The 22,951-nt window shown below is 36.1% G+C and overlaps 2 protein-coding genes across 5 annotated transcripts in view; both read right to left on the bottom strand.

Moving 5' to 3' along the window:
* Positions 1 to 22,951, bottom strand: part of LOC139981488 (receptor-type tyrosine-protein phosphatase delta-like) — a 234,767-nt gene that overhangs the window by 141,925 nt on the left and 69,891 nt on the right. The window lies entirely within an intron of this gene.
* LOC139981477 (uncharacterized) overlaps positions 8,778 to 22,951 on the bottom strand; it is a 48,064-nt gene continuing 33,890 nt past the window's right edge. Inside the window, exons 2-6 of one of the 2 annotated variants that reach the window (XR_011797861.1) lie at positions 14,775 to 15,062; positions 14,032 to 14,103; positions 13,809 to 13,902; positions 10,839 to 12,790; positions 8,778 to 10,692 (exon numbers count right to left, since the gene is read on the bottom strand). Coding sequence is in view for 1 of the 2 variants with exons in the window: in XM_071993891.1 (XP_071849992.1) it covers positions 12,745 to 12,790; positions 13,809 to 13,902; positions 14,032 to 14,103; positions 14,775 to 14,919 (357 nt within the window). In the remaining variant the exon portion in view is untranslated. Of the gene's footprint in view, positions 12,791 to 13,808; positions 13,903 to 14,031; positions 14,104 to 14,774; positions 15,063 to 22,951 lie in introns of both variants that reach the window. The other variant, XM_071993891.1, reaches the window with a different exon arrangement.

The raw sequence follows: 22,951 nt of genomic DNA, 5'->3' as shown, positions 1-22,951 counted from the left end.
AACTAAATCCATCTACCTAGCAAACAATGAAAACTCTTCAATATAAATTCATCTAATTGACAGCGATAATCTATACAGAATAATACTTATCATTCGCATTGTAGGACCTAATATTATATGAGTACCAGTGTAGCTTGTGGGGTACAGAAGTTAAATGTGATATAAATATACCTTAATGCATCTAAGTGGCAACTAGAGTAGATGCCTCCATTGCTATTAGAAGCCAAACAATAACTTTGACCCTGGTTTTATACTGGAATATGAAAATTCACCTATTGTTGCTGTATTCTGGTCATGTTGTATGAGTGCCAGGATACCTTGTGGGGTACAGACAGTTAAATAACAATTTGTCGTACTGTACTCTGGTCATGTGGTATGAGTGCCAGGATACCTTGTGGGGTACATACAGTTAAATTAAATTAAAATTTGTCTCTCAAGAACTTAACAAGAGCTAAATCCTTCTACCTAGCCAAACATATACCTTAATGCATCTAAGTGGCAGCCTAAAGTTGGTGCCTTCATTGCTATGAGTAGCCAACAATAACTTTGACAGTGCTTTATATACTGGATAATAAATATTAACTTGTTGATACTGTACTCTGGTCATGTGGTATGAGTGCCAGGTTACCTTGTGGGGTACAGACAGTTAAATTACAATATGTCTCTCAAGAACTTAATAAGAACAAAATCCATCTACTTAGCAAACAATGAAAATTCTTCAATATAAATTCATCTAATTGACAGCGATAATCTATACAGAATAAAACTTATCATTCGCATTGTAGGACCTTATATTATATGAGTACCAGTGTAGCTTGTGGGGCACAAAACTTAAATGTCATATAAATATACCTTAAAAATAATGCATCTAAATGGCAGCCTTAAGTAGATGCCTTCATTGCTATGAGTAGCCAACAATATTTTTGGCAGTGCTTTATATACAGGATAATGAAAATTCACCTATTGATGCTGTATTCTGGTCATGTGGTATGAGTGCCAGGATACCTTGTGGGGTACAGACAGTTAAATTACAATTACAATATGTCTCTCAAGAACTTAATTAGAACAAAATCCATCTACCTAGCAAACAATGAAAACTCTTCAATATAAATTCATCTAATTGACAGCGATAATCTATACAGAATAAAACTTATCATTCGCATTGTAGGACCTTATATTATATGAGTACAAGTGTAGCTTGTGGGGTACAGAACTTAAATGTAATATAAACATGTGCTTCTAAATGGCAGCCTAAAGTAGATGCCTTCATTGCTATGAGTAGCCAACAATATTTTTTACAGTGCTTTATATGCTGGATAATAAATATTAACTTGTTGATACTGTACTCTGGTCATGTTGTATGAGTGCCAGGATACCTTGTGGGGTACAGACAGTTAACTTACAATTTGTCGTACTGTACTCTGGTCATGTGGTATGAGTGCCAGGATACCTTGTGGGGTACAGACAGTTAAATTACAATTTTTTTTCAAGAACCTAAAAAGAACTAAATCCATCTACCTATATAGCAAACAATGAAAATTCTTCAATATAAATTCATCTCACTGACAGCGATAATCCATACAGAAAAATACTTATCATTCGCATTGTAGGACCTAATATTATATGAGTACCAGTGTAGCTTGTGGGGTACAAAACTTAAATGTGATATAAATACACCTTAATGCATCTAAGTGGCAGCTAGAGTAGATGCCTCCATTGCTATTAGAAGCCAAACAATAACTTTGACCCTGGTTTCATACTGGAATATGAAAATTCACCTATTATTGCTGTATTCTGGTAATGTGGTATGAGTGCTAGGATACCTTGTGGGGTACAGACAGTTAAATTACAATTACAATATGTCTCTCAAGAACTTAATTAGAACTAAATCCATCTAACTAGCAAACAATGAAAACTCTTCAATATAAATTCATCTAATTGACAGCGATAATCTATACAGAAAAAAACTTATCATTCGCATTGTAGGACCTTATATTATATGAGTACCAGTGTAGCTTGTGGGGTACAAAACTTAAATGTCATATAAATATACCTTAAAAATAATGCATCTAAATGGCAGCCTTAAGTAGATGCCTTCATTGCTATGAGTAGCCAACAATAACTTTGACAGTGCTTTATATACAGGATAATGAAAATTCACCTATTGATGCTGTATTCTGGTCATGCCGTATGAGTGCCAGGATACCTTGTGGGGTACAGACAGTTAAATTACAATTACAATATGTCTCTCAAGAACTTAATTAGAACTAAATCCATCTACCTAGCAAACAATGAAAACTCTTCAATATAAATTCATCTAATTGACAGCGATAATCTATACAGAATAAAACTTATCATTCGCATTGTAGGACCTAATATTATATGAGTACCAGTGTAGCTTGTGGGGTACAGAAGTTAAATGTGATATAAATATACCTTAATGCATCTAAGTGGCAACTAGAGTAGATGCCTCCATTGCTATTAGAAGCCAAACAATAACTTTGACCCTGGTTTTATACTGGAATATGAAAATTCACCTATTGTTGCTGTATTCTGGTCATGTTGTATGAGTGCCAGGATACCTTGTGGGGTACAGACAGTTAAATAACAATTTGTCGTACTGTACTCTGGTCATGTGGTATGAGTGCCAGGATACCTTGTGGGGTACATACAGTTAAATTAAATTAAAATTTGTCTCTCAAGAACTTAACAAGAGCTAAATCCTTCTACCTAGCCAAACATATACCTTAATGCATCTAAGTGGCAGCCTAAAGTTGGTGCCTTCATTGCTATGAGTAGCCAACAATAACTTTGACAGTGCTTTATATACTGGATAATAAATATTAACTTGTTGATACTGTACTCTGGTCATGTGGTATGAGTGCCAGGTTACCTTGTGGGGTACAGACAGTTAAATTACAATATGTCTCTCAAGAACTTAATAAGAACTAAATCCATCTACCTAGCAAACACTGGAAATTCTTCAATATAAATTAATCTTATTGACAGCGATACTCTATACAAAAAAAATACTTATTATTCGCATTGTAGGACTTAAGATTATATGAGTACCAGTGTAGCTTGTGGGGTACAGAACTTTAATGTGATATGTATACCTTAATGCATCTAAATGGCAGCCTAGAGTAGATGCCTTCATTGCTACGAGTAGCCAACAATATTTTTACAGTGCTTTATATACAGGATAATGAAAATTATCTTGTTGATACTGTACTCTGGTCATGTGGTATGAGTGTCGGGATACCTTGTGGGGTACAGACTGTGAAATTAAATTACAATTTGTCTCTCAAGAACTTAACAAGAAGTTAAACTTTCGACCTAGCAGACAATGGCAGTTCCTTGATGTGAATTCATCTAATTGACAGCTGTAACCTGTTCAGGAAAATACTTTTTTACTCCCATTGTAGGACCTAAGATTATATGAGTTCAAGTGTAGCTTGTGGGGTACAGAACTTTAATGTAATATAAATATACCTTAATGCATCCTTGTTGCAGCCTAAAGTAGATGCCTTCATTGCTATTAGAAGCCAACAATAACTTTGACCCTGGCTTTATACTGGATAATGAAAATTCACCTATTGATGCTGTATTCTGGCCATGTTGTATGAGTGCCAGGATACCTTGTGGTGTACAGAAAGTGAAATAAAACTTCAATTTGGCTCAAAAGAACTAAATCCTTCTACCTAGCAAACAATGGAAATTTCTTGATATGAATTCATCTAATTGACAGTGGTAATCTGTACAGTAAATTTATTATTTTCATTGTAGGACCTAAATATTATACGAGTACCAGTGTAGCTTGTGAGGTACAAAATTCAAATGTGATATAAGTATACCTTAATGCATCTAAGTTGCAGCCTAAAGTAGATGCCTTCGTTGCTATAAGATGCCAAACAATAACTTTGACCCAGGTTTTATACTGGAATATGAAAATTCACCTATTGATGCTGTATTCTGGTCATGTTGTATGAGTGCCAGGATACCTTGTGGGGTACAGAGAGTGAAATTAAATTACAATTTTTCTCTAAAGAACTTAAATTTTCGACCCAGCAAACAATGGAAATTCCTTGATATGAATTCATCTAATTGATAGCGATAATCTGTACAGGAAAATACTTATTATTTGCATAATTATAGGACCTAAATATAATTTGAGAACCAGTGTATGGCTTGTGGGGTACAGAACTATAATGTGATATAAGTATACCTTAATGTATCTAATAGCACCCTAAAGTAGAAACCTTCATTTACCTTGTGGGATGCAGACAGTGAGATTCCATTTGTTTCTCATGACCTTAACCTTCAACCTTGCAAACAATGCTAATATTACTTTGATAAATAAAGTATTAACTGGAGATGACTTCATGGGCCATTCCACGTCAGAGCCAAATTTGACCAAAAAAAATCGATCTCCTCCTCACTCGGACATGTAGCTTAAGTCAGAAAAATATTTACTTTATGCCTTGGCAATCTGCAGTTGTGTCATGACAATTGGTTTAGCTACTCTCATGCTGTATGAGATAGCATGCTTAAGTACGCATCACGTAAGTTGCGCAGAGAAAAGAACAAAATTCTACTTCTTTGAAGAAACCAAGAAATCCTGTGGAGTGTTATGGAAAAAGGACATGTGGAGGAATAAATTCAAGGCCAACTCTGATTGAAATATGTTATATGTAGGTTTTGGCAATGATACTACGTCATGCGTCTTGCATTGTAGAAAACAATCTAAGACCAAGTGATAGTTCACTGGAGGATGGAGGGCTTGGATACCATATTGGGGGAAATGAGCCCATTTGACAAACCTGATTGGCTTCTTCACTTTTCCGCAGCAAATCTGCCATAATCAAAGGAAGGCTTCTGATAAATGTACAAGACCATAGTATCAACTGAAATTGTTGAATATCGAGATAGTGATAATTACACATAACAGAATGAATTGTGTATTAATTGCAACAAACCCTGCATCAAACAGCCAGATGCGTATTCCTACGTCAGGACACTACGGGAGAGAGAACAAGGAAATCTTCAAATAACAGTGACTAATGGCAATAATGCGACAGTTTGTTTCAGTATTGGATCATAGAAACGAAGAATGGTAAAATGTGGCCAAGACATACATACAAAGTATGCCAAACTGTAGCGGCTGGACTACACAATTTGGGGGAATCCCGAAGTGACGTCAATTGTGACATCACTCAAAATTACCCCACAGCTGTGGCCTCGCTAACCATTTAGTATATACACCAGCAGAAAACCAGCACATTTAAGATCTCAAGACATTTATGGTTCGCTTATTATTACCTAATTTGACCAAAAGGTAGAAATTTAGGACAATCTTACCTAGGTAAGAGAGAACAAGGAAAACTTCATGTAGCCAACCGGAGACTAATGGCAATAATGCAACAGTCTCTGCATGAGAGTCCCATGCTATGGACCACAAAATGCGCCTTAAATATGACATTTTGGCGGGGCATAATTTCCACCCATTAAATTTGGCAAATTAGATCGTTGGGAATGGTTGTGTTTGTAATGCGGAATGTGAAATCGAATATCCAGAAAATAATTACCTCAGCCCATGCTCCCCCCTCCTCCACCGGTGAATATTTTTTATCCAACTGTTGAAAGTGATTTTCCCTCAACCGACCAGTGTTGGGGGCAAGGCCTCACTGCCTCCTTTATAATCACAATCTCCATTTATTGGGCCACTTCTAATAGGGCTCCTGGTATCAGTGGTTCCAGAATTCACGTTTAGAAAAGACCAAAATGAAGTGATAGTGATCAGGTACTGGTAGAGGGGCATAAGGGCAGGAACCCCCCCCCCCCCCCCAGAACTGTTTAAGAAATAATTTTCAGGGTTTCTACATGCAAACTGGTAATATGTTAAGTCCAAAATCAAAATTCTTTTTAAGTTATTTTGATTGCCCTCAGGAGGGTGGGGGTGGGGGGGTATCTACCCGTGGTCCTGAAGAGGGTCTCAGAGAAGGGGACAATCCTTCCCCCTTGGAAAGTTGCTGCATTTAAGAGAGTTTTGAATTTTCTATAAATTTGGTAGTTTTTTAGTATGCTAAGCCCCCTCGTGGCCCCCAGGATCCACCAGTATTAACAATTTCATCTGAAAGTAGCTATGGGAATAAATAGTGAGAGTTAATAACTAGAAATGTGCATAAAAATTGCATGTAAAACAAGCCTATCAACAGTATCCACAGTGGTACTGGGGGTGATGAGTTCTTCACAACGATACTGCATTCTTCTTATTTCATGAATCCCCTGTTCTCATTTGTTTGCCCTGTACATGCCTACCAAGGAAGGACCAATCAGAGATCCTATAGAACTTATGGCATTCAAAAGCTTGAGCTGAAAGAGTCACAAAGTTACAATCAAATTTGTGGCTTAACTCAGTTTGTTGATATTGCACATATAGAAGGTAGCAATGTCCTCACATAAGGACACACAGCAATTAAAGCTGCCTTAGGGGAAGTAATTGACCCTTTCATGGTGGATTAGCTTTCTGCCAAGGTCTTTTATTAGCTGAAACACAAAGACTTCAGTCCTTTATTTCAGTAGGCAAGGGGATTCAAATTAACTACACATGGCCTACCTTGATTGGCAGAAGGGTGAGGGTGGGAGCAGGGAGCTGCTGTTAGAGTAGCAGCTCCCTGGTGGGAGGGTATCATGTTTTACTTTATTAGGTATTACTGTGTGGCAGTGGACAGTACTTGTGTCAGGGAGCTGCTACTAGCAGCTCCCTGCTTGTGTCAAACAACTTTTCTCTGGGAATTAATTTTACTGAACAGTATTATCTATCTGCATGCCTATCGTATTTCAATTCAGGCTTACAATTGGTAATATCAAATTAAAGTCCAATTCACAGTTTGCTTATGAATTTCTGAAAACAAACTTCCGAAGTAGATTCAATGTTTGTTAACCTAAATTCACTCTGACCAGGTGGGTATATGGAGAAAAGCTGTCACAATCGAAAGAAATATTTCTGTTGCCCTTATGGCGGTATCAATTTACCCTAATATCACTGCGACTGCCTATTTTAGTAAGGTTCATTACACAAATGTAAACAAAATAGTCTTCAATGCAGTCCCATTCGTATCGAACACTATTTAAAATTCCACGGAGGAAACGTCTGAAATCACCTGCGTATTCATTGCAATGGAAGCAAATTACACAATTTGCAAGCTACATCGGTAAAACCGATAGAAAGATACCTTTCAAGAGAAGGAACAGCTTAAACATGAAAGTGATAGTAAAGGCCTAGGTTTATAACGGTCATAAACAACACAGAGAGATTTGATTGGCAGGTGATCTGTTTGGCGGGACTTGCATATATTGATTGAAGTTTGTAGAATCTACACCCTCCTTAAAAATTATGGCAGCATTTATTCAGTTCAGCATTTTTAACGACAGATAACTCAATAAAACTAATGACTATTGATATGAAAAATGCACAGAAATGTGTTATTTTCACTGACATTTCTGTGCAATAAACTGGGATGGTCAAAGTTTAAATTTGGCAAACCCTGAATGGGACTGTTAAACAATTTATGGAAACATAGTAGCAATTGCTGCAGATTCTCAATATTCTATAATACAAAATCACTGAACGTTATTTATCATCAGTCTCATGTTGTGCTGTAAATGTAATTGTCTTCTTGAAAAGCTTTGTTCACTTCAGTCTTGTTATCATTTATGAGACATTAAATTCCTGCAAATGTTTCTCCATTACTAGTTTGGACAGTATTTCAGAATGGGAAAGTTATTACACCTAATTATGTCTTGAACTTAAGTATTGTGTTGCCAATTTTAATGAAACGAGGTCTAATTTTCTAACCATACTAGAAGATATGCAAACAAGCTTCTTTTCTTCTAAGACGTATTTCTGTGGGACTGATCAATTTTCAAAAATTTTTATGTGTATATAGGCTAATGAACAAGTGGATCAGTTGCTCATTAAATAATTGCATATATGCAAGAAAAGAGTTCGGGCATTTCGTCAGCAGACAAATGTTCTTTGTGGGATTGCACAGCCAGATGTGGGAATTGCAAACACTGCATTGCCCTGATGAATTATTTAGGGGTTAGGGGCAAAAATATAAGCACACTTTTAAAAAATAGCCCATATGATGAAATGTTTCAATTTATACTGTCAGTCCACTTCGTTTTAACATTTTGTACACTAACTTGGTTGAAATATTACGAGGTTGAGCTTTGACACCGGTTGCATGATACAAATGCGTCAGCTATCCCAGAAAGCAATTTGAGAAATTCACAGATAATCCATGTGTACAGATTTCCTGTAGACATTTGTTTCAGTTGTTCATGTGATCTGATTGGGCAACTGAAGTCGAGCAGGTAAACATGTGTTTGAGTAACCATAGAAATGAAGTTACACATATTGTTCATGAAGACTGTGTTTGAGCCCGATTTGGGCCATTTGATCCCTAAAACCGTGTAAGAGTCATAGAAAAGAACAGATTTATCAACTCCAAATAGTAACTTCTTTTTGCTTCATCATAAATACATAGTACTAGTTTCAGAATAAAAGGTTCAGAAATGGAGCGGCTGCAAAATTGTTTTAGACTCAGAAAACCACATAGAAATAATAACAGTTAACTTTGTTACATTAAACACTTTTACAGTGTTGCAAACACAGTGTTGCAAAGTGAATCTTGAATTAGCATTAATAGCTTAGCAGCTCAACACATTTGAGAGATAGAAAGATGACAACAAAGCATTAAAGAAGTGGTAACTACTTTGCACACATGTTAAATATATTTCAATTATATATTCAATTATGTTCAATAAAATCCAAAATAACTGATAATAGCAAATACAAACAAGTGATAACTAATAATAACCATAATAACAAATGTGAAAAACATTGTACTCTTTGTGTTACAGGGGAAAATGAAGCAAAATACAGCAATACCTGTGTTTTCTATAGGTGAAGCTGGCATTGCCAATGTAGGAAAATACTCTGTACTTTGTTATTTTGTACAAAAATAATGGAAAGCATATGCTTATGTTCAATGCCGAACTGTGTATTCTCCTATAATGCTCGTTTCCCCCACCCCTCACCCCCACATCACCCATTATCAGACACGATTTTGATCTTTTCTGCAAAAAAATTGTAGCAGAAAGTGTACTCAGTGAATACCTAACTGTGTATTCTCGGATAATGCAAGTGAAGCTGGCATTGTCACTCTAGGAAACTACTTTGGACTTTGTTATTTTGTACAAAAATAATGGAAAGCATATATGCTTATGTTCAATACAGAACTGTGTATTTTCTATAATGCTTGTGTCCCCCACCCCCCTCCCCTACCACATCACCCAGTATCAGACATGATTTTGATCTTTTCTGGAAAAAAAAATGGTAGCAGAAAGTGTACTCAGTGAATACTTAACTGTCTATTCTCGCATCATGCAAGTGAAGCTGACATTGTTACTCTATGAAAATACTTTGGAATTTTGTACAAAGATGATGGAATGCATATAAGCTTAATGCATTACTGTATATTCTCCTATAATGATCGTGCCCCCACCTACGCACAATCAGATACACGTTTGGATTTTTTTCAGAAAAAAAATTATATTCTCCAATAATGCCAATGCAGTTGGCATTGCCACTCTAGGAAAATACTCTGGACTTTATCATTTGTACAAAGATGGTGGAATGCTCATATGCTTCATGCATAACTGTATAGTCTCCTATAATGCTCGTGCACCCACCTACGCACAATTAGATACACTTTTTGACTTTTATTCTAAAACCAAAAAATTATATTCTCCAATAATGCCAGTGCAGCTGGCATTGCCACTCTAGGAAAATACTTTGGAATTTTTGTCATTTTGTACAAAGATGGTGGAATATGCTCAATGCAAAATTTTAATCTCCAATAATGCCAATGCACAATGATGATGGAATGCATATAAGCTTAATGCATTACTGTATATTCTCCTATAATGATCGTGCCCCCACCTACGCACAATTAGATACACTTTTGGACTTTTTTCTGAATTAAAATTATATTCTCCATTATTGCCAGTGCAGCTGGTATTGCCACTCTAGGAAAATACTCTGGACTTTGTCATTTTGTACAAAGATGGTGGAATATGCTCAATGCATAACTGTTTATTCTCCTATAATGCTCGTGCCCCCACCTACACACAATCAGATACACTTTTGGACTTTATTTCTGAAGAAAAAAAAATTATAATCTCCAATAATGCCGATGCACAATGATGATGGAATGCATATAAGCTTAATGCATTACTGTATATTCTCCTATAATCATCGTGCCCCCACCTACACACAATTAGATACACTTTTGGACTTTTTCCAAAAAAATTATATTCTCCAATAATGGTAGTGCAGCTGGCATTGTCACTCTAGGAAAATACTTTGTTATTTTGTTACAAAGATGGTGGAATATGCTCAATGCATAACTGTTTATTCTCCTATAATGCTCGTGCCCCCACCTACGCACAATTAGATACACTTTTGGACTTTTTTTCTAAATTAAAATTACATTCTCCATTATTGCCAGTGCAGCTGGTATTGCCACTCTAGGAAAATACTCTGGACTTTGTCATTTTGTAAAAAGATGGTGGAATATGCTCAATGCATAACTGTTTATTCTCCTATAATGCTTGTGCCCCCACCTACACACAATCAGATACACTTTTGGAATTTATTTCTGAAGAAAAAAAAAATTATAATCTCCAATATTGCCAATGCACAATGATGGTGGAATGCAAATAAGCTTAATGCATAACTGTATATTCTCCTATAATGATCGTGCCCCCACCTACGCACAATTAGATACACTTTTGGACTTTTTTTCCAAAAAAATTATATTCTCCAATAATGGTAGTGCAGCTGGCATTGTCACTGTAGGAAAATACTTTGGAATTTTGTCATTTTGTACAAAGATGGTGGAATATGCTCAATGCATAACTGTTTATTCTCCTATAACGTTAGTGCCCCCACCAACACACAATCAGATACACTTTTTGGACTTTATTTCTGAAAAAAAATAAATTATAATCTCCAATAATGCCAATGCACAATGATGATGGAATGCATATGGAATGCATTACTGGATATTCTCCTATAATGATCGTGCCCCCACCCACACACAATCAGATACACCTTTGGACTTTGTTTCTGAAAAAATTATATTCTCCAATAATGCCAATGCAGCTAGCATTGCCACTCCAGGAAAATACTTTAGACTTTGTCATTAGTACAAAAATAATGGAAAGCGTATATGCTCTTGTTTATGTTAAATAGTTTAGTTTAGAGACCCAAAGATGAAGAAGCCTGACATTAGCTTATTTGAGGCCATATATACATGTTAGATCGTGGATGAACACCGGCTTATTTCAAGCCTTCTCTTTACGATAAGTGTTCAAAGGATAACGAGGCAGGTGTGTGATTTTGCTCCCATTCCTGCTACCGGGACGGCCATTTAATGTCCCCGTCCTACGGACTACAGTGTATACCCCAGCATCTGACCACTGTCTCAAATACTGAGGTAGGCAAAGGCACCCCATTTGACATCAATGCAGTGCAGCCATGAAAAACAAAGTTGTTTCAAAACCAAATGCACAACTGTGTATTGTTCTATATAATGCTCATGCCCCCCCCCACCCCCACTCCCCACAACCTGCTATCAGATACAATTCTGGCCATTTTTTCCCTGCAAAAACAAAAGTGCAGCAGAAAGTGTACTCAGTGAATACCTAACTGTGTATTCTCTAATAATTTATCAATCTATCAGACACACTTCTGGACTTTTTTTCTGAACAAAAAATTGTAGCAGAAAGTGTACTCAGAATGTGCACTCAGTATTCTCTAATAATGCCAGTGCAGCTGGCATTGCCACTTTATGAAAATATGCTGGACTTTTGTCATTTTGTAAAACGATGGTGGAATGTGTATATATGCCTAATGCATTAAACTGTATATTCTCCTATAATGCTTGTGTTTTTTATAAGTGAAGCTGGCATAGCCAGTCTAGGTACATACTTCAGATTAGACACACTTTTGGACTTTTTTCTGCAGCAAAATATGGAACAGAAAGTGTACTCAGTAAAAAACCTTACTGTGTATTCTATAATAATGCCAGAGAAGCTGGCATTGCCAATCTAGGAAATTACTCTGGATTTTGTCATTTTGTACAAATATGGTGGAATGTGTATATGCTTAATGCATAACTGTATATTCTCTGTACTCAGTATTCTCTAATAATGCCAGTGCAGCTGGCATTGCCACTTTATGAAAATACGCTGGACTTTTGTCATTTTGTAATAATGCTTGTCCCCAATTTTGTATAATACTTGTCCCCAATGTCCCCGCCCCCCCCCCCCCCCTCCACAAACACTCAGACACAATTCTGGATTATTTTCTCAACAGAAAAAATGTAGCAGAAAGATAGCAGATATTGTACTCAAAAAGTGTACTCAGTATTCTCTAATAAACCATTGCCACTCTAGGAAAATACTTATACTTTGGCATCTACACAAAGCCAAAAAATAAAAAAATGTGGCGTCTAAATGCTTGGCAGTTTTAATGATGACGAAATGTTTCTAATGCAATCCTTAATGTTTTTCCAGGTCCTTCCTGAAAAATTGGCTGGATAATTTTCCATGCATACTAAAATCTTATCCTTTCCAGGAAGGGTCCCTCTCTTGATGTATTTCTTGAAGTGTTTAGTTAAAATATCCTTGTCTTCTTCTGGCCACTTTCTTGGAATGCCTTTTAAAGAGAGAAATGCAAAAATACAGGAAAACTAAGTCACTTCATTTATCAATATAATTGTTATATTCAAAATTAGACAGTGACTCAAGGTCGAAAATTTTTGTGGCATTGCAAAAAACATAAATGGATAACTTCTATCAGTCATGCAACATACCAAAACAAATTCCTTGACTCTTTGAGATATTAATATTTTCATACTGTATACTCATCAATTTCAGAAGGTGGAATTCATAGTTTATGACACATTCCTGTCAGAAACAACACATGAAGTGGCTAGGACGCATATGTTAGACTATTCTCTTATCAAAGGACAAGATAACAATTTAAACTTAACAAGGACATGTCTTAGTAAGTATGCAGTATCTATATAATACTTGAAAACAAGAAATATATCAATATTTAGGTAATAGAAGTTTGCAACTTTCTGCATCCTTTTGTATGATTTTCACAACCTCATTGACCTCACAATGCCAAACGTCATACAAAAGAAGAAATCTAACTTCAAATGGTGAAATTAAAGGAAAAAAGTTAGAACTTTCAACATTGTCTCAAAGAAATTTTCTGAAAAAGAATTGCTGAATATCTTAGTTTGCTTTTTTGTGATTGATACATGTAGAAAACTTGATGGACATGTCACAAGGGTGGAAAATGGTGACAAAATGCAAAAAGCTGCTTAAAGTTTGCTGCAAAGGAGCTAACCACTCTTCAAAAAGCAGGACAGATATAGAAAAATAAATGTACTTAAAATAAGTTTGTTTCAATCGACTATCACCAACCATAGCAAATTTTATGCCTCAAGTTTAAGCATTTTGTTATGAAACTAGGCTGTGCTAGTGCTTCTCAATTTGTGTTTCCAAGATGAGCATTTGGAAAGTTAGTTAGTTATTCTCATTTTTTCTCCATCACCAGGTGAGAAAGAAATCCATAAACATACAAAGTATGCAGACAGTCCATCTGTCTACTCAGTAGCCTTCATCACTCAATATACATCAAAGCCACAACTAACATTTCTTACCGGAAGTGTTTTTTTGGTTTCCTTTCTGTTTTTGAGGTACTTGGCTGAGCATCCTTAGCTCTATTACACATCTGTTCAGAATGTTCAGGAATTTCTGTAAAACAGAAATAAAATTATGCATTACATTTACAGCAGCACACATAAAACTAATACACATCAAAACTTTGATTCATTCAATGAAGTAGGTCTTTAGATCAAAGCCACAACAAGTGACATTTCTCACCTGAAGTCATTTTATCCATCTTTTCATTCTGCTCAATTGTTTCACCTTCCTCCTCCAAGACCTGAGTAAGTTCTGTAGAGGAAAATTTTTTATATGAAATTAGCTCAGCAACCTACATAACACTCAGAAAGTAACATGATTTCTCATAAAATGTAAGGATTGTTTTATACAAGATTTGGAAGACCCTAACTAATAAGAGTTGTTAAGTATGTCATACTTAGTAGACTAATTGGTTCACTGCCCTCATTCTTTAACATTTACCCAGCTTTCATATTAGCAAACTTTGAATCCAGTAGTACATCAACAGTAATTGATCCAAACATAAATGTTAGGCAAACTTAAGATGCACCTATGAACATGCTTTTTTTTTTATATATACATTTTCCACACAAACAACAAATTCAACCTGCAGCTACCATCTATATTGCAGTTTAGTGACTTGAATCTAGAGAATGAAGGATATGTCTTTAAAACTAATGACCCAAGGTAAAGACTAGTATCAGAAATACATTCTTAAATAGGTGGTGTCATCTTCAAAGATCTGTAGTACAAAATGCCCCAGCATTGTCAGCAGACTTTTGCATGATGTCACTTTTATTTCATTTTTTGTTTTGGTGCGTTTCATCTGTGAGTCAAAATCTACACATATAAGATAGTTGTGCAGTAGTTCTGCTCTCCTACGTGCGGTGATTTATTTATACAGCCCAGCCATCTCATTGCAGTTTTAACTTCTGTAAACATACCTATTTCGTCCAACGAGATCTCGTCTAAGGTCCTCCCAACAAAATTTGAAGACTTGCCCGAGTCGACTGCCATGAGTAGTTTTGCTACTTTTGCCTTTTCTAGGGTGCTGCTTGGAAGCCTATAATGTTGATGGTGAACAGCCATAGAATGGCCCAAGTGCTCAGCAAGCCATTGAGCTTGGTGCTCCCCCAGGGCAAACACTTGTACCTCACTTCAAAGCCTTCCTTATCGCACTTTAGTTCAACATGATGGACGCAGTCCTGGTGTGGGGTGATCCTTTTATGAAACTACACAAAATGAGATAACATCACAAAACATATAACATCATGAAAACACATGCAGTGACTTTGAAAGCAGTTAAAAGCAGAAGCAAAATGATGTTTTAGACATCCTAACCTGAAATAAACCTATACATACGTCACCCAATACTGGCTCCATGTAGTTCCAAGTAGCTAGCTCATCTTTTAAGTGAGAAGTACTGAAATAATGTAAGAAATGCCACTTCATCTAAAATTACAGAAATGTCCAATGGGCATTTCCATGAAAAAGTGGACATGGGCTCAAAATATAAAATCTGCAATCACATTTTGTCATTGGTTAAATGTTGTTGTAAACATATCCAAGTTTGTGGAATCAATATGATACCTTCCTAAATATTGATTGAATTTTAGAAATTTGCATATGAAGTGAAAGGATGCTGTAATGCAAATTTTGTGCACAAATTATTAACAGATTTGTTTTTGTTCTCCTAAGAAATTAAATGGTAATACTCAACTGATTTGTTTATTTATTGCTTACATAGTGCACTAACTTCAGATATCACTACCAACCTTTTGAATATATAATCAAAAATAATATATTTTTTGCTTTATTCAAACCTCTATGTACTGTAGCTGATGTAACATGAGTTATTGAAATTATTATTTTTTCCCCATACATCAAATATGACACTATTAAAAATCTCATAATTGGATTTTGGTTTCTACTCATCATCTCAAATGTGAAACAAGTAAAGAAATGTTATGCACCCCACTATGTTTAAGTCGGGTATAGGTGATGCAAATGGTAACGTGAGTTACCATGTTACGTGAGTTACCATACAGTAGTATCATGCTTATAATGTCAGTGTAGTAGACAATTATGCTACCAAGGTATAACTCAAAAGTAAAACTTAAAAACCAAAAGTAGTGAACAACCGTGACCATTTCAAGTTTTCTACGGAGTTGTTGAGAAATGGACAATAATTCATTCCAATGAATTATGGCTTAAAACTGTAAATATGTTATTGAAGTTCAGTTAGTTTTTATCAGAGTCAAGATTTGAGAACTCAAATTTGAATTGGTGGTTTTCACTGTTTAATAATCATTGTTAATATTAGTGTTTACAAGGGTCCAAAAATCAGGAACCGGGTACCCGAGAGCCATTACCCATCGAGTCTCCGGCAAAAAAATTACCCTTGTGTATCGCGATTTTCAAGAAACTACATATTGGATGCTATACTAAATGAATTATATTCTCCACTGACAATGTTTTCATGTTCAAATAGGTGTAAGATTAGACCTATATAAAACCTTCCTCAACAATTTCTATTTGCTTGTTTCTTTCATTAACTTGTTAATAAATTAACATCACTACTAACATCGCACTGCCGTCGCTGCTTATGTTTGCTCTCCCATATAAATATCCAATTTAGCTCTTAAACAGTTTTTACCACTACTATCTAATATGCAGGCCCAGGGTTCGCATTAGCCGCGTGATTGCGTGATTCCCGCAGTTTGATCGTATTTGGAATAACAATTAGTTAAAAACCACTTGCGATTATTACTATTTTTTAGTTATCCCGTCTATAATCCATTAATAACATCTGGTAAATGTCAGTCTTTCCATTTATGAAATAAATGAATGAAAAAATAATAATTGTGAAAATTCTTTCAATTTCTTCCACATGGTAGCCTAACACCTCACTAAGTCAATTGGGTAATCTAGCCTAACAATCTGTTTATTTGCTGAAATTGTGACACAGTTATAAGATATCTATGGAATACTTATATTATTGCTATTATCTTTGACCACATGGTAGCCTAACACCACACTAAGTCAATGGGAAAATCTTGCATAACCATCGGTATGCAAAAAAAATGTCACACTTTGCATAGGATTCAGGTACTAAGTTAGGAACCGGGTAGTATCACGACGAGTGGGTACCCGGATACCCCTGCAAACACTAGTTAATATGCGTGTTAATGTCTTACAATTTAACCCTTTCGTATGCTAAAAGGAATTTTGATTTTGGTACATTAAGCTAGGCCAGATATAAGAAACGGGGGCTGCTAATGCTGTTAGACAGTGTTAGACATAGTAACCCATAACCATATAGATACATCCAACATGAAATATTCCTCAATACTATCACAGGGCCTATTTAACCTCGCCACTTGCAATTTAACAAACTTTATCATTGATGTCAATTGTTTTGGCCATTTCCTCCAGTGTTCATTGGCTCTACTGTTGAATGATATGGAGCACTGTAGTGATTCCTACATAATATGAAACTGCAAATAAGTTAATAACAGTTACACTGTGTTACAAAGTGAACACAAGAAGTAATTTTATTAAAGCTTGAAACTGTTACATAAAAATTAGTAAGATTGAATTGTGTCAGCAACTTATTTTTTATTAACTGTTATGCGTGGACAAATTGTAACGTGAGTTACCGTGTCTTGCATCATTTTTATGCAACTGGACAATGATATAGGAATTTTTTGGCAACCTATATGTTTACTATAGTAGGTAAGGTATAACTACCAAATTTCACTTGTCTTAGAGTTCACTTAGTATGAGGACACTTTTTAAGTAAAATTTGTTTACCAGTTTTGGCGCTTTCAGATATGTACGTGAGTTACCGACTCAATTTCCCCTATACAATCTACATGAAGCAAATTTTTGATTTTTTTTTTTTTTTTACTTAGGTATGCCGTCAGCATTGTGGTAACTACTATAGAAGAAGTAATGTTGTGTTAGTAAAATATATGGTACAAAGAGAAGACGAAAAACATCAAAAATTAATGTGAGTTACCGTGGAAATGCAAAACTTGACAAAAAAGTTAGTTTATGACTAACTCAAAAAATAAATAAGATAAAACAACAAGAGCAGCAATATCTCAAAGACAACGGTACTTAGCCGTGTGTTAAAGGTTAATAACCACTGTGGTTTCTCAAGTTCTGTAATAGTAATATGCATGATACCAAGTTTAATATAACCATCATGTAATGTACCTGTTAAAATCTAACTTAAATTTGCAGTTCTACAATTTGCATATTCACACATTTGACCCTGTGAGGCTGTGACCCCGTTAATAAATATGATATACAAGGAACCAAAACATTTAAGGTCTGATGCAATGCTACCAGTGAAATAAACTTCTCTTCTTTAGACTGTACTGAGAGTTTCACATTTTAATCAGATAACTTGACTATCTATAAAGCAGACTGTATGTGCTAATACCATGGAAGCGCTACAGTAATACAATGTACCTGGCAGTTAACAAACCTTTGAAGTCAAAACTAAAAGAAACCCCCCCCCCCCCCAACATGACCCCCCAAAAAAGTAAATGGTTTATTCATAAAGTGCCCATTTGTTGTGAATAAAATGAGACTACTGTAGGAGGGGGGCATACAGTGTATTCCTATGTCAAGTACACAAAGTCACAGTCATACCACACACCAATTTAAATTAGGTACTACTGTGATATAGATGGTCATTTAATTATCAGAAATATTCTCAGAATGAAACGGCTGGATTATGTCCCATAAGTAAATAATTAACTGTTTATTTTAATAATAGGTAGAAAGTAAATAGAAGAACTCTAAAATATGATTTGTATGATTTTTTTTTCCTTTTAGCATATGATATGTGATGCTCTCAAAGTGAATATTTATTAAATAATTTTGTGATTTAAAGAAATACTGTAAAACATTTTGAGAAAGACACATCATTGAAAAAATATTCAATAATGCCTGTCAAATAAAGGTACAAACTAACGTGATCCAGAGTAGTTAAGACTCACATCAACTTTTTTTATTAATAAATAAGTTAATTTGAATGATTAGTTCATTTAATTTGTTATTTTGAGGTTAACAGTAAGAGGCTGGTTTAGAAACTTGGTAGCTCCCTACATTCAAGGTACATTGATATTGCAGTTCTCTGTCAGAAACTGTTGGCTTTATGTAAAAGGTAATTTTTTGCAGCTTCAAAATCTTTTGCAGGGCTTTGCTTCAAATTAAATTGTGAGTTTTGTTGAAATACAAACAAAGACATCATGGTGAAATTTGTCAAATGTAGAGATATTGTTTACAGACCTAACAAGATCGGTACCTCAAAACAAAGTAATGACTATTGAGACTCAGCATGTACTATCTGGGAATATACAAGTGACAATTAACTGTATACAAACATTATTTGCACAGTAAATGTGAGAAGAAATTGTAGTTTTAGTGTGGGACGGAAGATACTGTTACATTTTCTTGAAGTAATGATCAAAATATATAAAAATGCATTTAAGAGCTCTAAGTTTCTATACTATGTTTTAATTCATCAACATTTTGGCAGTTTTGAAAAGGTAACAGGTCATTTTGTCCCACTACCAGTTTGTCCCCAACCAGTTTGCTCCCAACTACAAATCCTTTCGTGCTCTCAAGTACCTAGCAGTTCGCCGACGCCCCCTCTTGTCTTTCAAATTTGTACTTTCGAAAATTGCCAAATGCTGTTATATTAGGAATAACACTCAAATATTTGTGACAAATGGCATGTTAAGCAGATTTAGAGCGGAATATCAAAGGTACGATATTGCTGAGAAGTGGTGAAAGCCAAATATGGGTCACCAACGTGCATACATTTTTTGTGATTTCAGTAACAACTGAAGTTTTAGTTTCATTGTTATGATATATAAAAACCTGTAATAAAGGACATGTTTCACACGAAAAATTTACTTAAGACAGCACAGGCTATTGATGTACACACTCCATCAATCCCAACAACCAATAAGGTGTCTAGCTGAGACTTGAAATCACATCCACAAAAGAAGGGTAATAAATATGCAGGAAAACACCAATGTAGTACATTCGAAACAAATTACGAATTTTCTAAAATACTTGAAGGGGCTAAGTGGTTGTCAATAAGGGGCACCTGGTGGTGGGGAGGAAATACCATAAGTCTTTGACAATATTCTTAATTGACGATCTGCCAGACAATAATTCATGTTGATTAGACAAAAAATGACCTGCAATATCTTTCAGATCCTACATTTCCTGATTAGCTAGCTTGCCAGTATTACTGGCAGTGATTATGTACTTTTTTTCTTTTTAAAACGTATTAAAGATATTGTTGTCAAAAGTCATGTTGTACAAGGTTTTAATATTTATTTTTCAACATTTTTATAATTAACTATATTTACTGGATAATGACAATTGAAAGTACAAAAAAAAATACTCTTAAGAGATCACCAATGCAATGGAGCGGGGCCCCTCAATCAAGTGACTTCGAAAAAAGTTGCGTGAAAAATTGACATCCTTGACAATCGCTCAAGCATAGACATACCTGCATTTACCACCCCTCACTATGTCGCGCATAAAGCATAAAACTTGAGCTGAATAACATACGTGATATATCTAAAAGCTGAAATACATTATAGAAGAGTAATCTTCCAGTTGCCCTCCATCCCTTCCCTAACAATACTGGACTCACCATTTGTAACACCCTTGTGTTGAGTCTTTCAACTGGGGAAACTAACGGAACTTGCGGCATTTCTTGATCGTAAACTGTTGTCAGTGGCGGCGGAACCGGGGGGGGGGGGGGGCTTGGGGGAGCTCAGCCCCCCAATGAAAAATTTGAGGGGGCAAATGCATGATAAGCCCCCCCCCTATATTTACCAAGGCTCTGAAACGTGCATCTGCCCATTTTTCAATGCATACTTGTCGATCTGTCCGATGCACACGTATACTATATATATAGGTGTAATAAGTTTAGTAAATGCTGGGGGGACCCTCGGACCGTCCCCTGGCTATAGACCACATTGTCACCCCAACCGCGTCTTCACTCCCCGTGAAAAGTGGAAGCAGTGAGTGTGAGTACCGGTAAGCACAAAACAACTTCGTCTTAGGCCAATGACTTGCCTCATTTCAGCCAGTTCTCCAACATCCTCTGAAGGATGCCTTCTAATGGTAGAACATTTCCCATGGATATATCCTTCAGGGACATTTCCTTCTAATTGGAGATGTATCTTTCGTAGGGTATATCCTTCTAAAGTGCCTTAAGTGTGATAACAAAAACACAATATTAGCATTTCACCTGTACTGTATAGGGTACATGCATTCGTGACAGTGCTTGGTTCATAGAAATTTGTTGGCAACTGCACATGGTTTTGGAATTACCCATTTGTTGACATTAACAAATGCTTTCAGTTTTTTCTTATGACATTTATTAAATTATTGCATTTAATTGCAGGTAGTAATTTACTACACTCAAAAACGTCTTTGCGAGTACACTACGAGTAATAGCTACTCTCTTAAAACACCATCGAATATACAAATTACAATGCTTTTACAGATTTTTACGTGCAATCTGAGAAATTGCAGGCTTGAGACCCATATTTTAGGGCTAGGTATTCGCAGCATAAAACACTCGGAAAGTGCCGTTTCCGGCCATCTGGGGGTTTGAAAAACCCAAAATTTTCTTGTACGCTCCGCGCCAACCGATGGTGGCGCTCCGCTTAGATAGTCTCCACACATTTGCCCCCCCAATAATTTTCCTTTCCGCCGCGCCTGACTGTTGTATGATTGGCTGAAAGTCAATCTCTTTGAGGATGTCACTTCTATGCACATGAGAGAGAGCCTATTAAGTCGCCGTTGCCCCATTCTGTTCCGGAGATTATTCTTGATTAGTTTTAACCTTGAAAATGAACATTCCCCATTACAATTTGTAACCATCATGCATAGGACAATTCGGAGGGCAATTTACCGGATATATTCTCCTGGGTGAGAATTGCATTGAAAAAAATGACTGGTGCTCGGACCGCGGACCCGAGTTGTCTGGTGTTGTAAGCCTTCGGGGCATTGTATATTCCAGGGTTGCCAACTCAGATTCGAATATTTAATGTCAAACTCTCAAGTGTTTCACCAACTCTCGTCACAAGATGTCAAGTATCGAATTCAATCAGGCATAATGGCCTATTCAATAAGTTTTCCTCTCAGATTAAGACATGGGGTTACTACTATTGCGGGGCCCCTGACATCGCAGGGCCCTGGGCCAGGGCTCAGTGGGCCCATGCGTTAAGACGGCCCTGATCTGACATGCTCAGTTTCAACCAATGAACAACGAGCATTGTCAATCAATCAATCCACAAACTACACTGTGGGCTGACTATAGATATTACCCTGAAATACTTCCATAGGCTGACAGACACAGGCTACTGCAATTGCTTTACTGCTTAAAGTTGGGTCCAGCACATCTTCAATTAAGCTCTTTGTTGGTCAAGGGGGACAAACAGGAAATGGTTACAGCTTGTTAAATGGCCTGAACAATTTTGGGGGATTAAGAACCAGAATATAGGAAAAAAGGGAATCGCTTTTGAATTAAACTGTGTTGAAGTTAACAGAACCCCTGTTGATATAGTGTAACAGCCCAAACTACCAGAGAATTCCTATTCCAAAATTCAATGTCACGAGTTGGCAAAGTCAAATCTTATCATTTTCAAAAGACACATTATAATCTTTACTTTGATCATAAACTTTACTTTGTAATGCAAGGGTCCTCTTTCAGCACATGGCCGTTCTTAAAGGACCATATTGTGCTTGTGACATAGAAACCTTTGCCTTTAAATATAAAATTCTATCTATAGAAATGACACCATTCAAAATAATGTTACTGGGCATCTGTACTTCTATAAAATGAAGTCCATACTAATAAAAAATGAAAATTGTTCTCGCTCATATATAATTTGTTTTCCTAAATGTTTCAGTAATAAAACAATGCAACTGTCATAACATAAGTATCCCCCTTCTCCCCTTTCCTCCCCCCCCCCATTCACTCCTCTTCTCATAGCTCTCTTCCACCCTTTTTTCTCCACACCTTTCTGTCTTTGACCTTCTCCGGTTTATTCCCTACTCCCTTCCCTTAATC

This window comes from Apostichopus japonicus, chromosome 2 (genome assembly GCF_037975245.1).
Source record: "Apostichopus japonicus isolate 1M-3 chromosome 2, ASM3797524v1, whole genome shotgun sequence".
Classification (NCBI taxonomy): Eukaryota; Metazoa; Echinodermata; class Holothuroidea; order Aspidochirotida; family Stichopodidae; genus Apostichopus; species Apostichopus japonicus.
The sequence above is the reverse complement of the archived record's forward strand: the minus strand, read 5'-3'. Positions and strand labels throughout refer to the sequence as shown.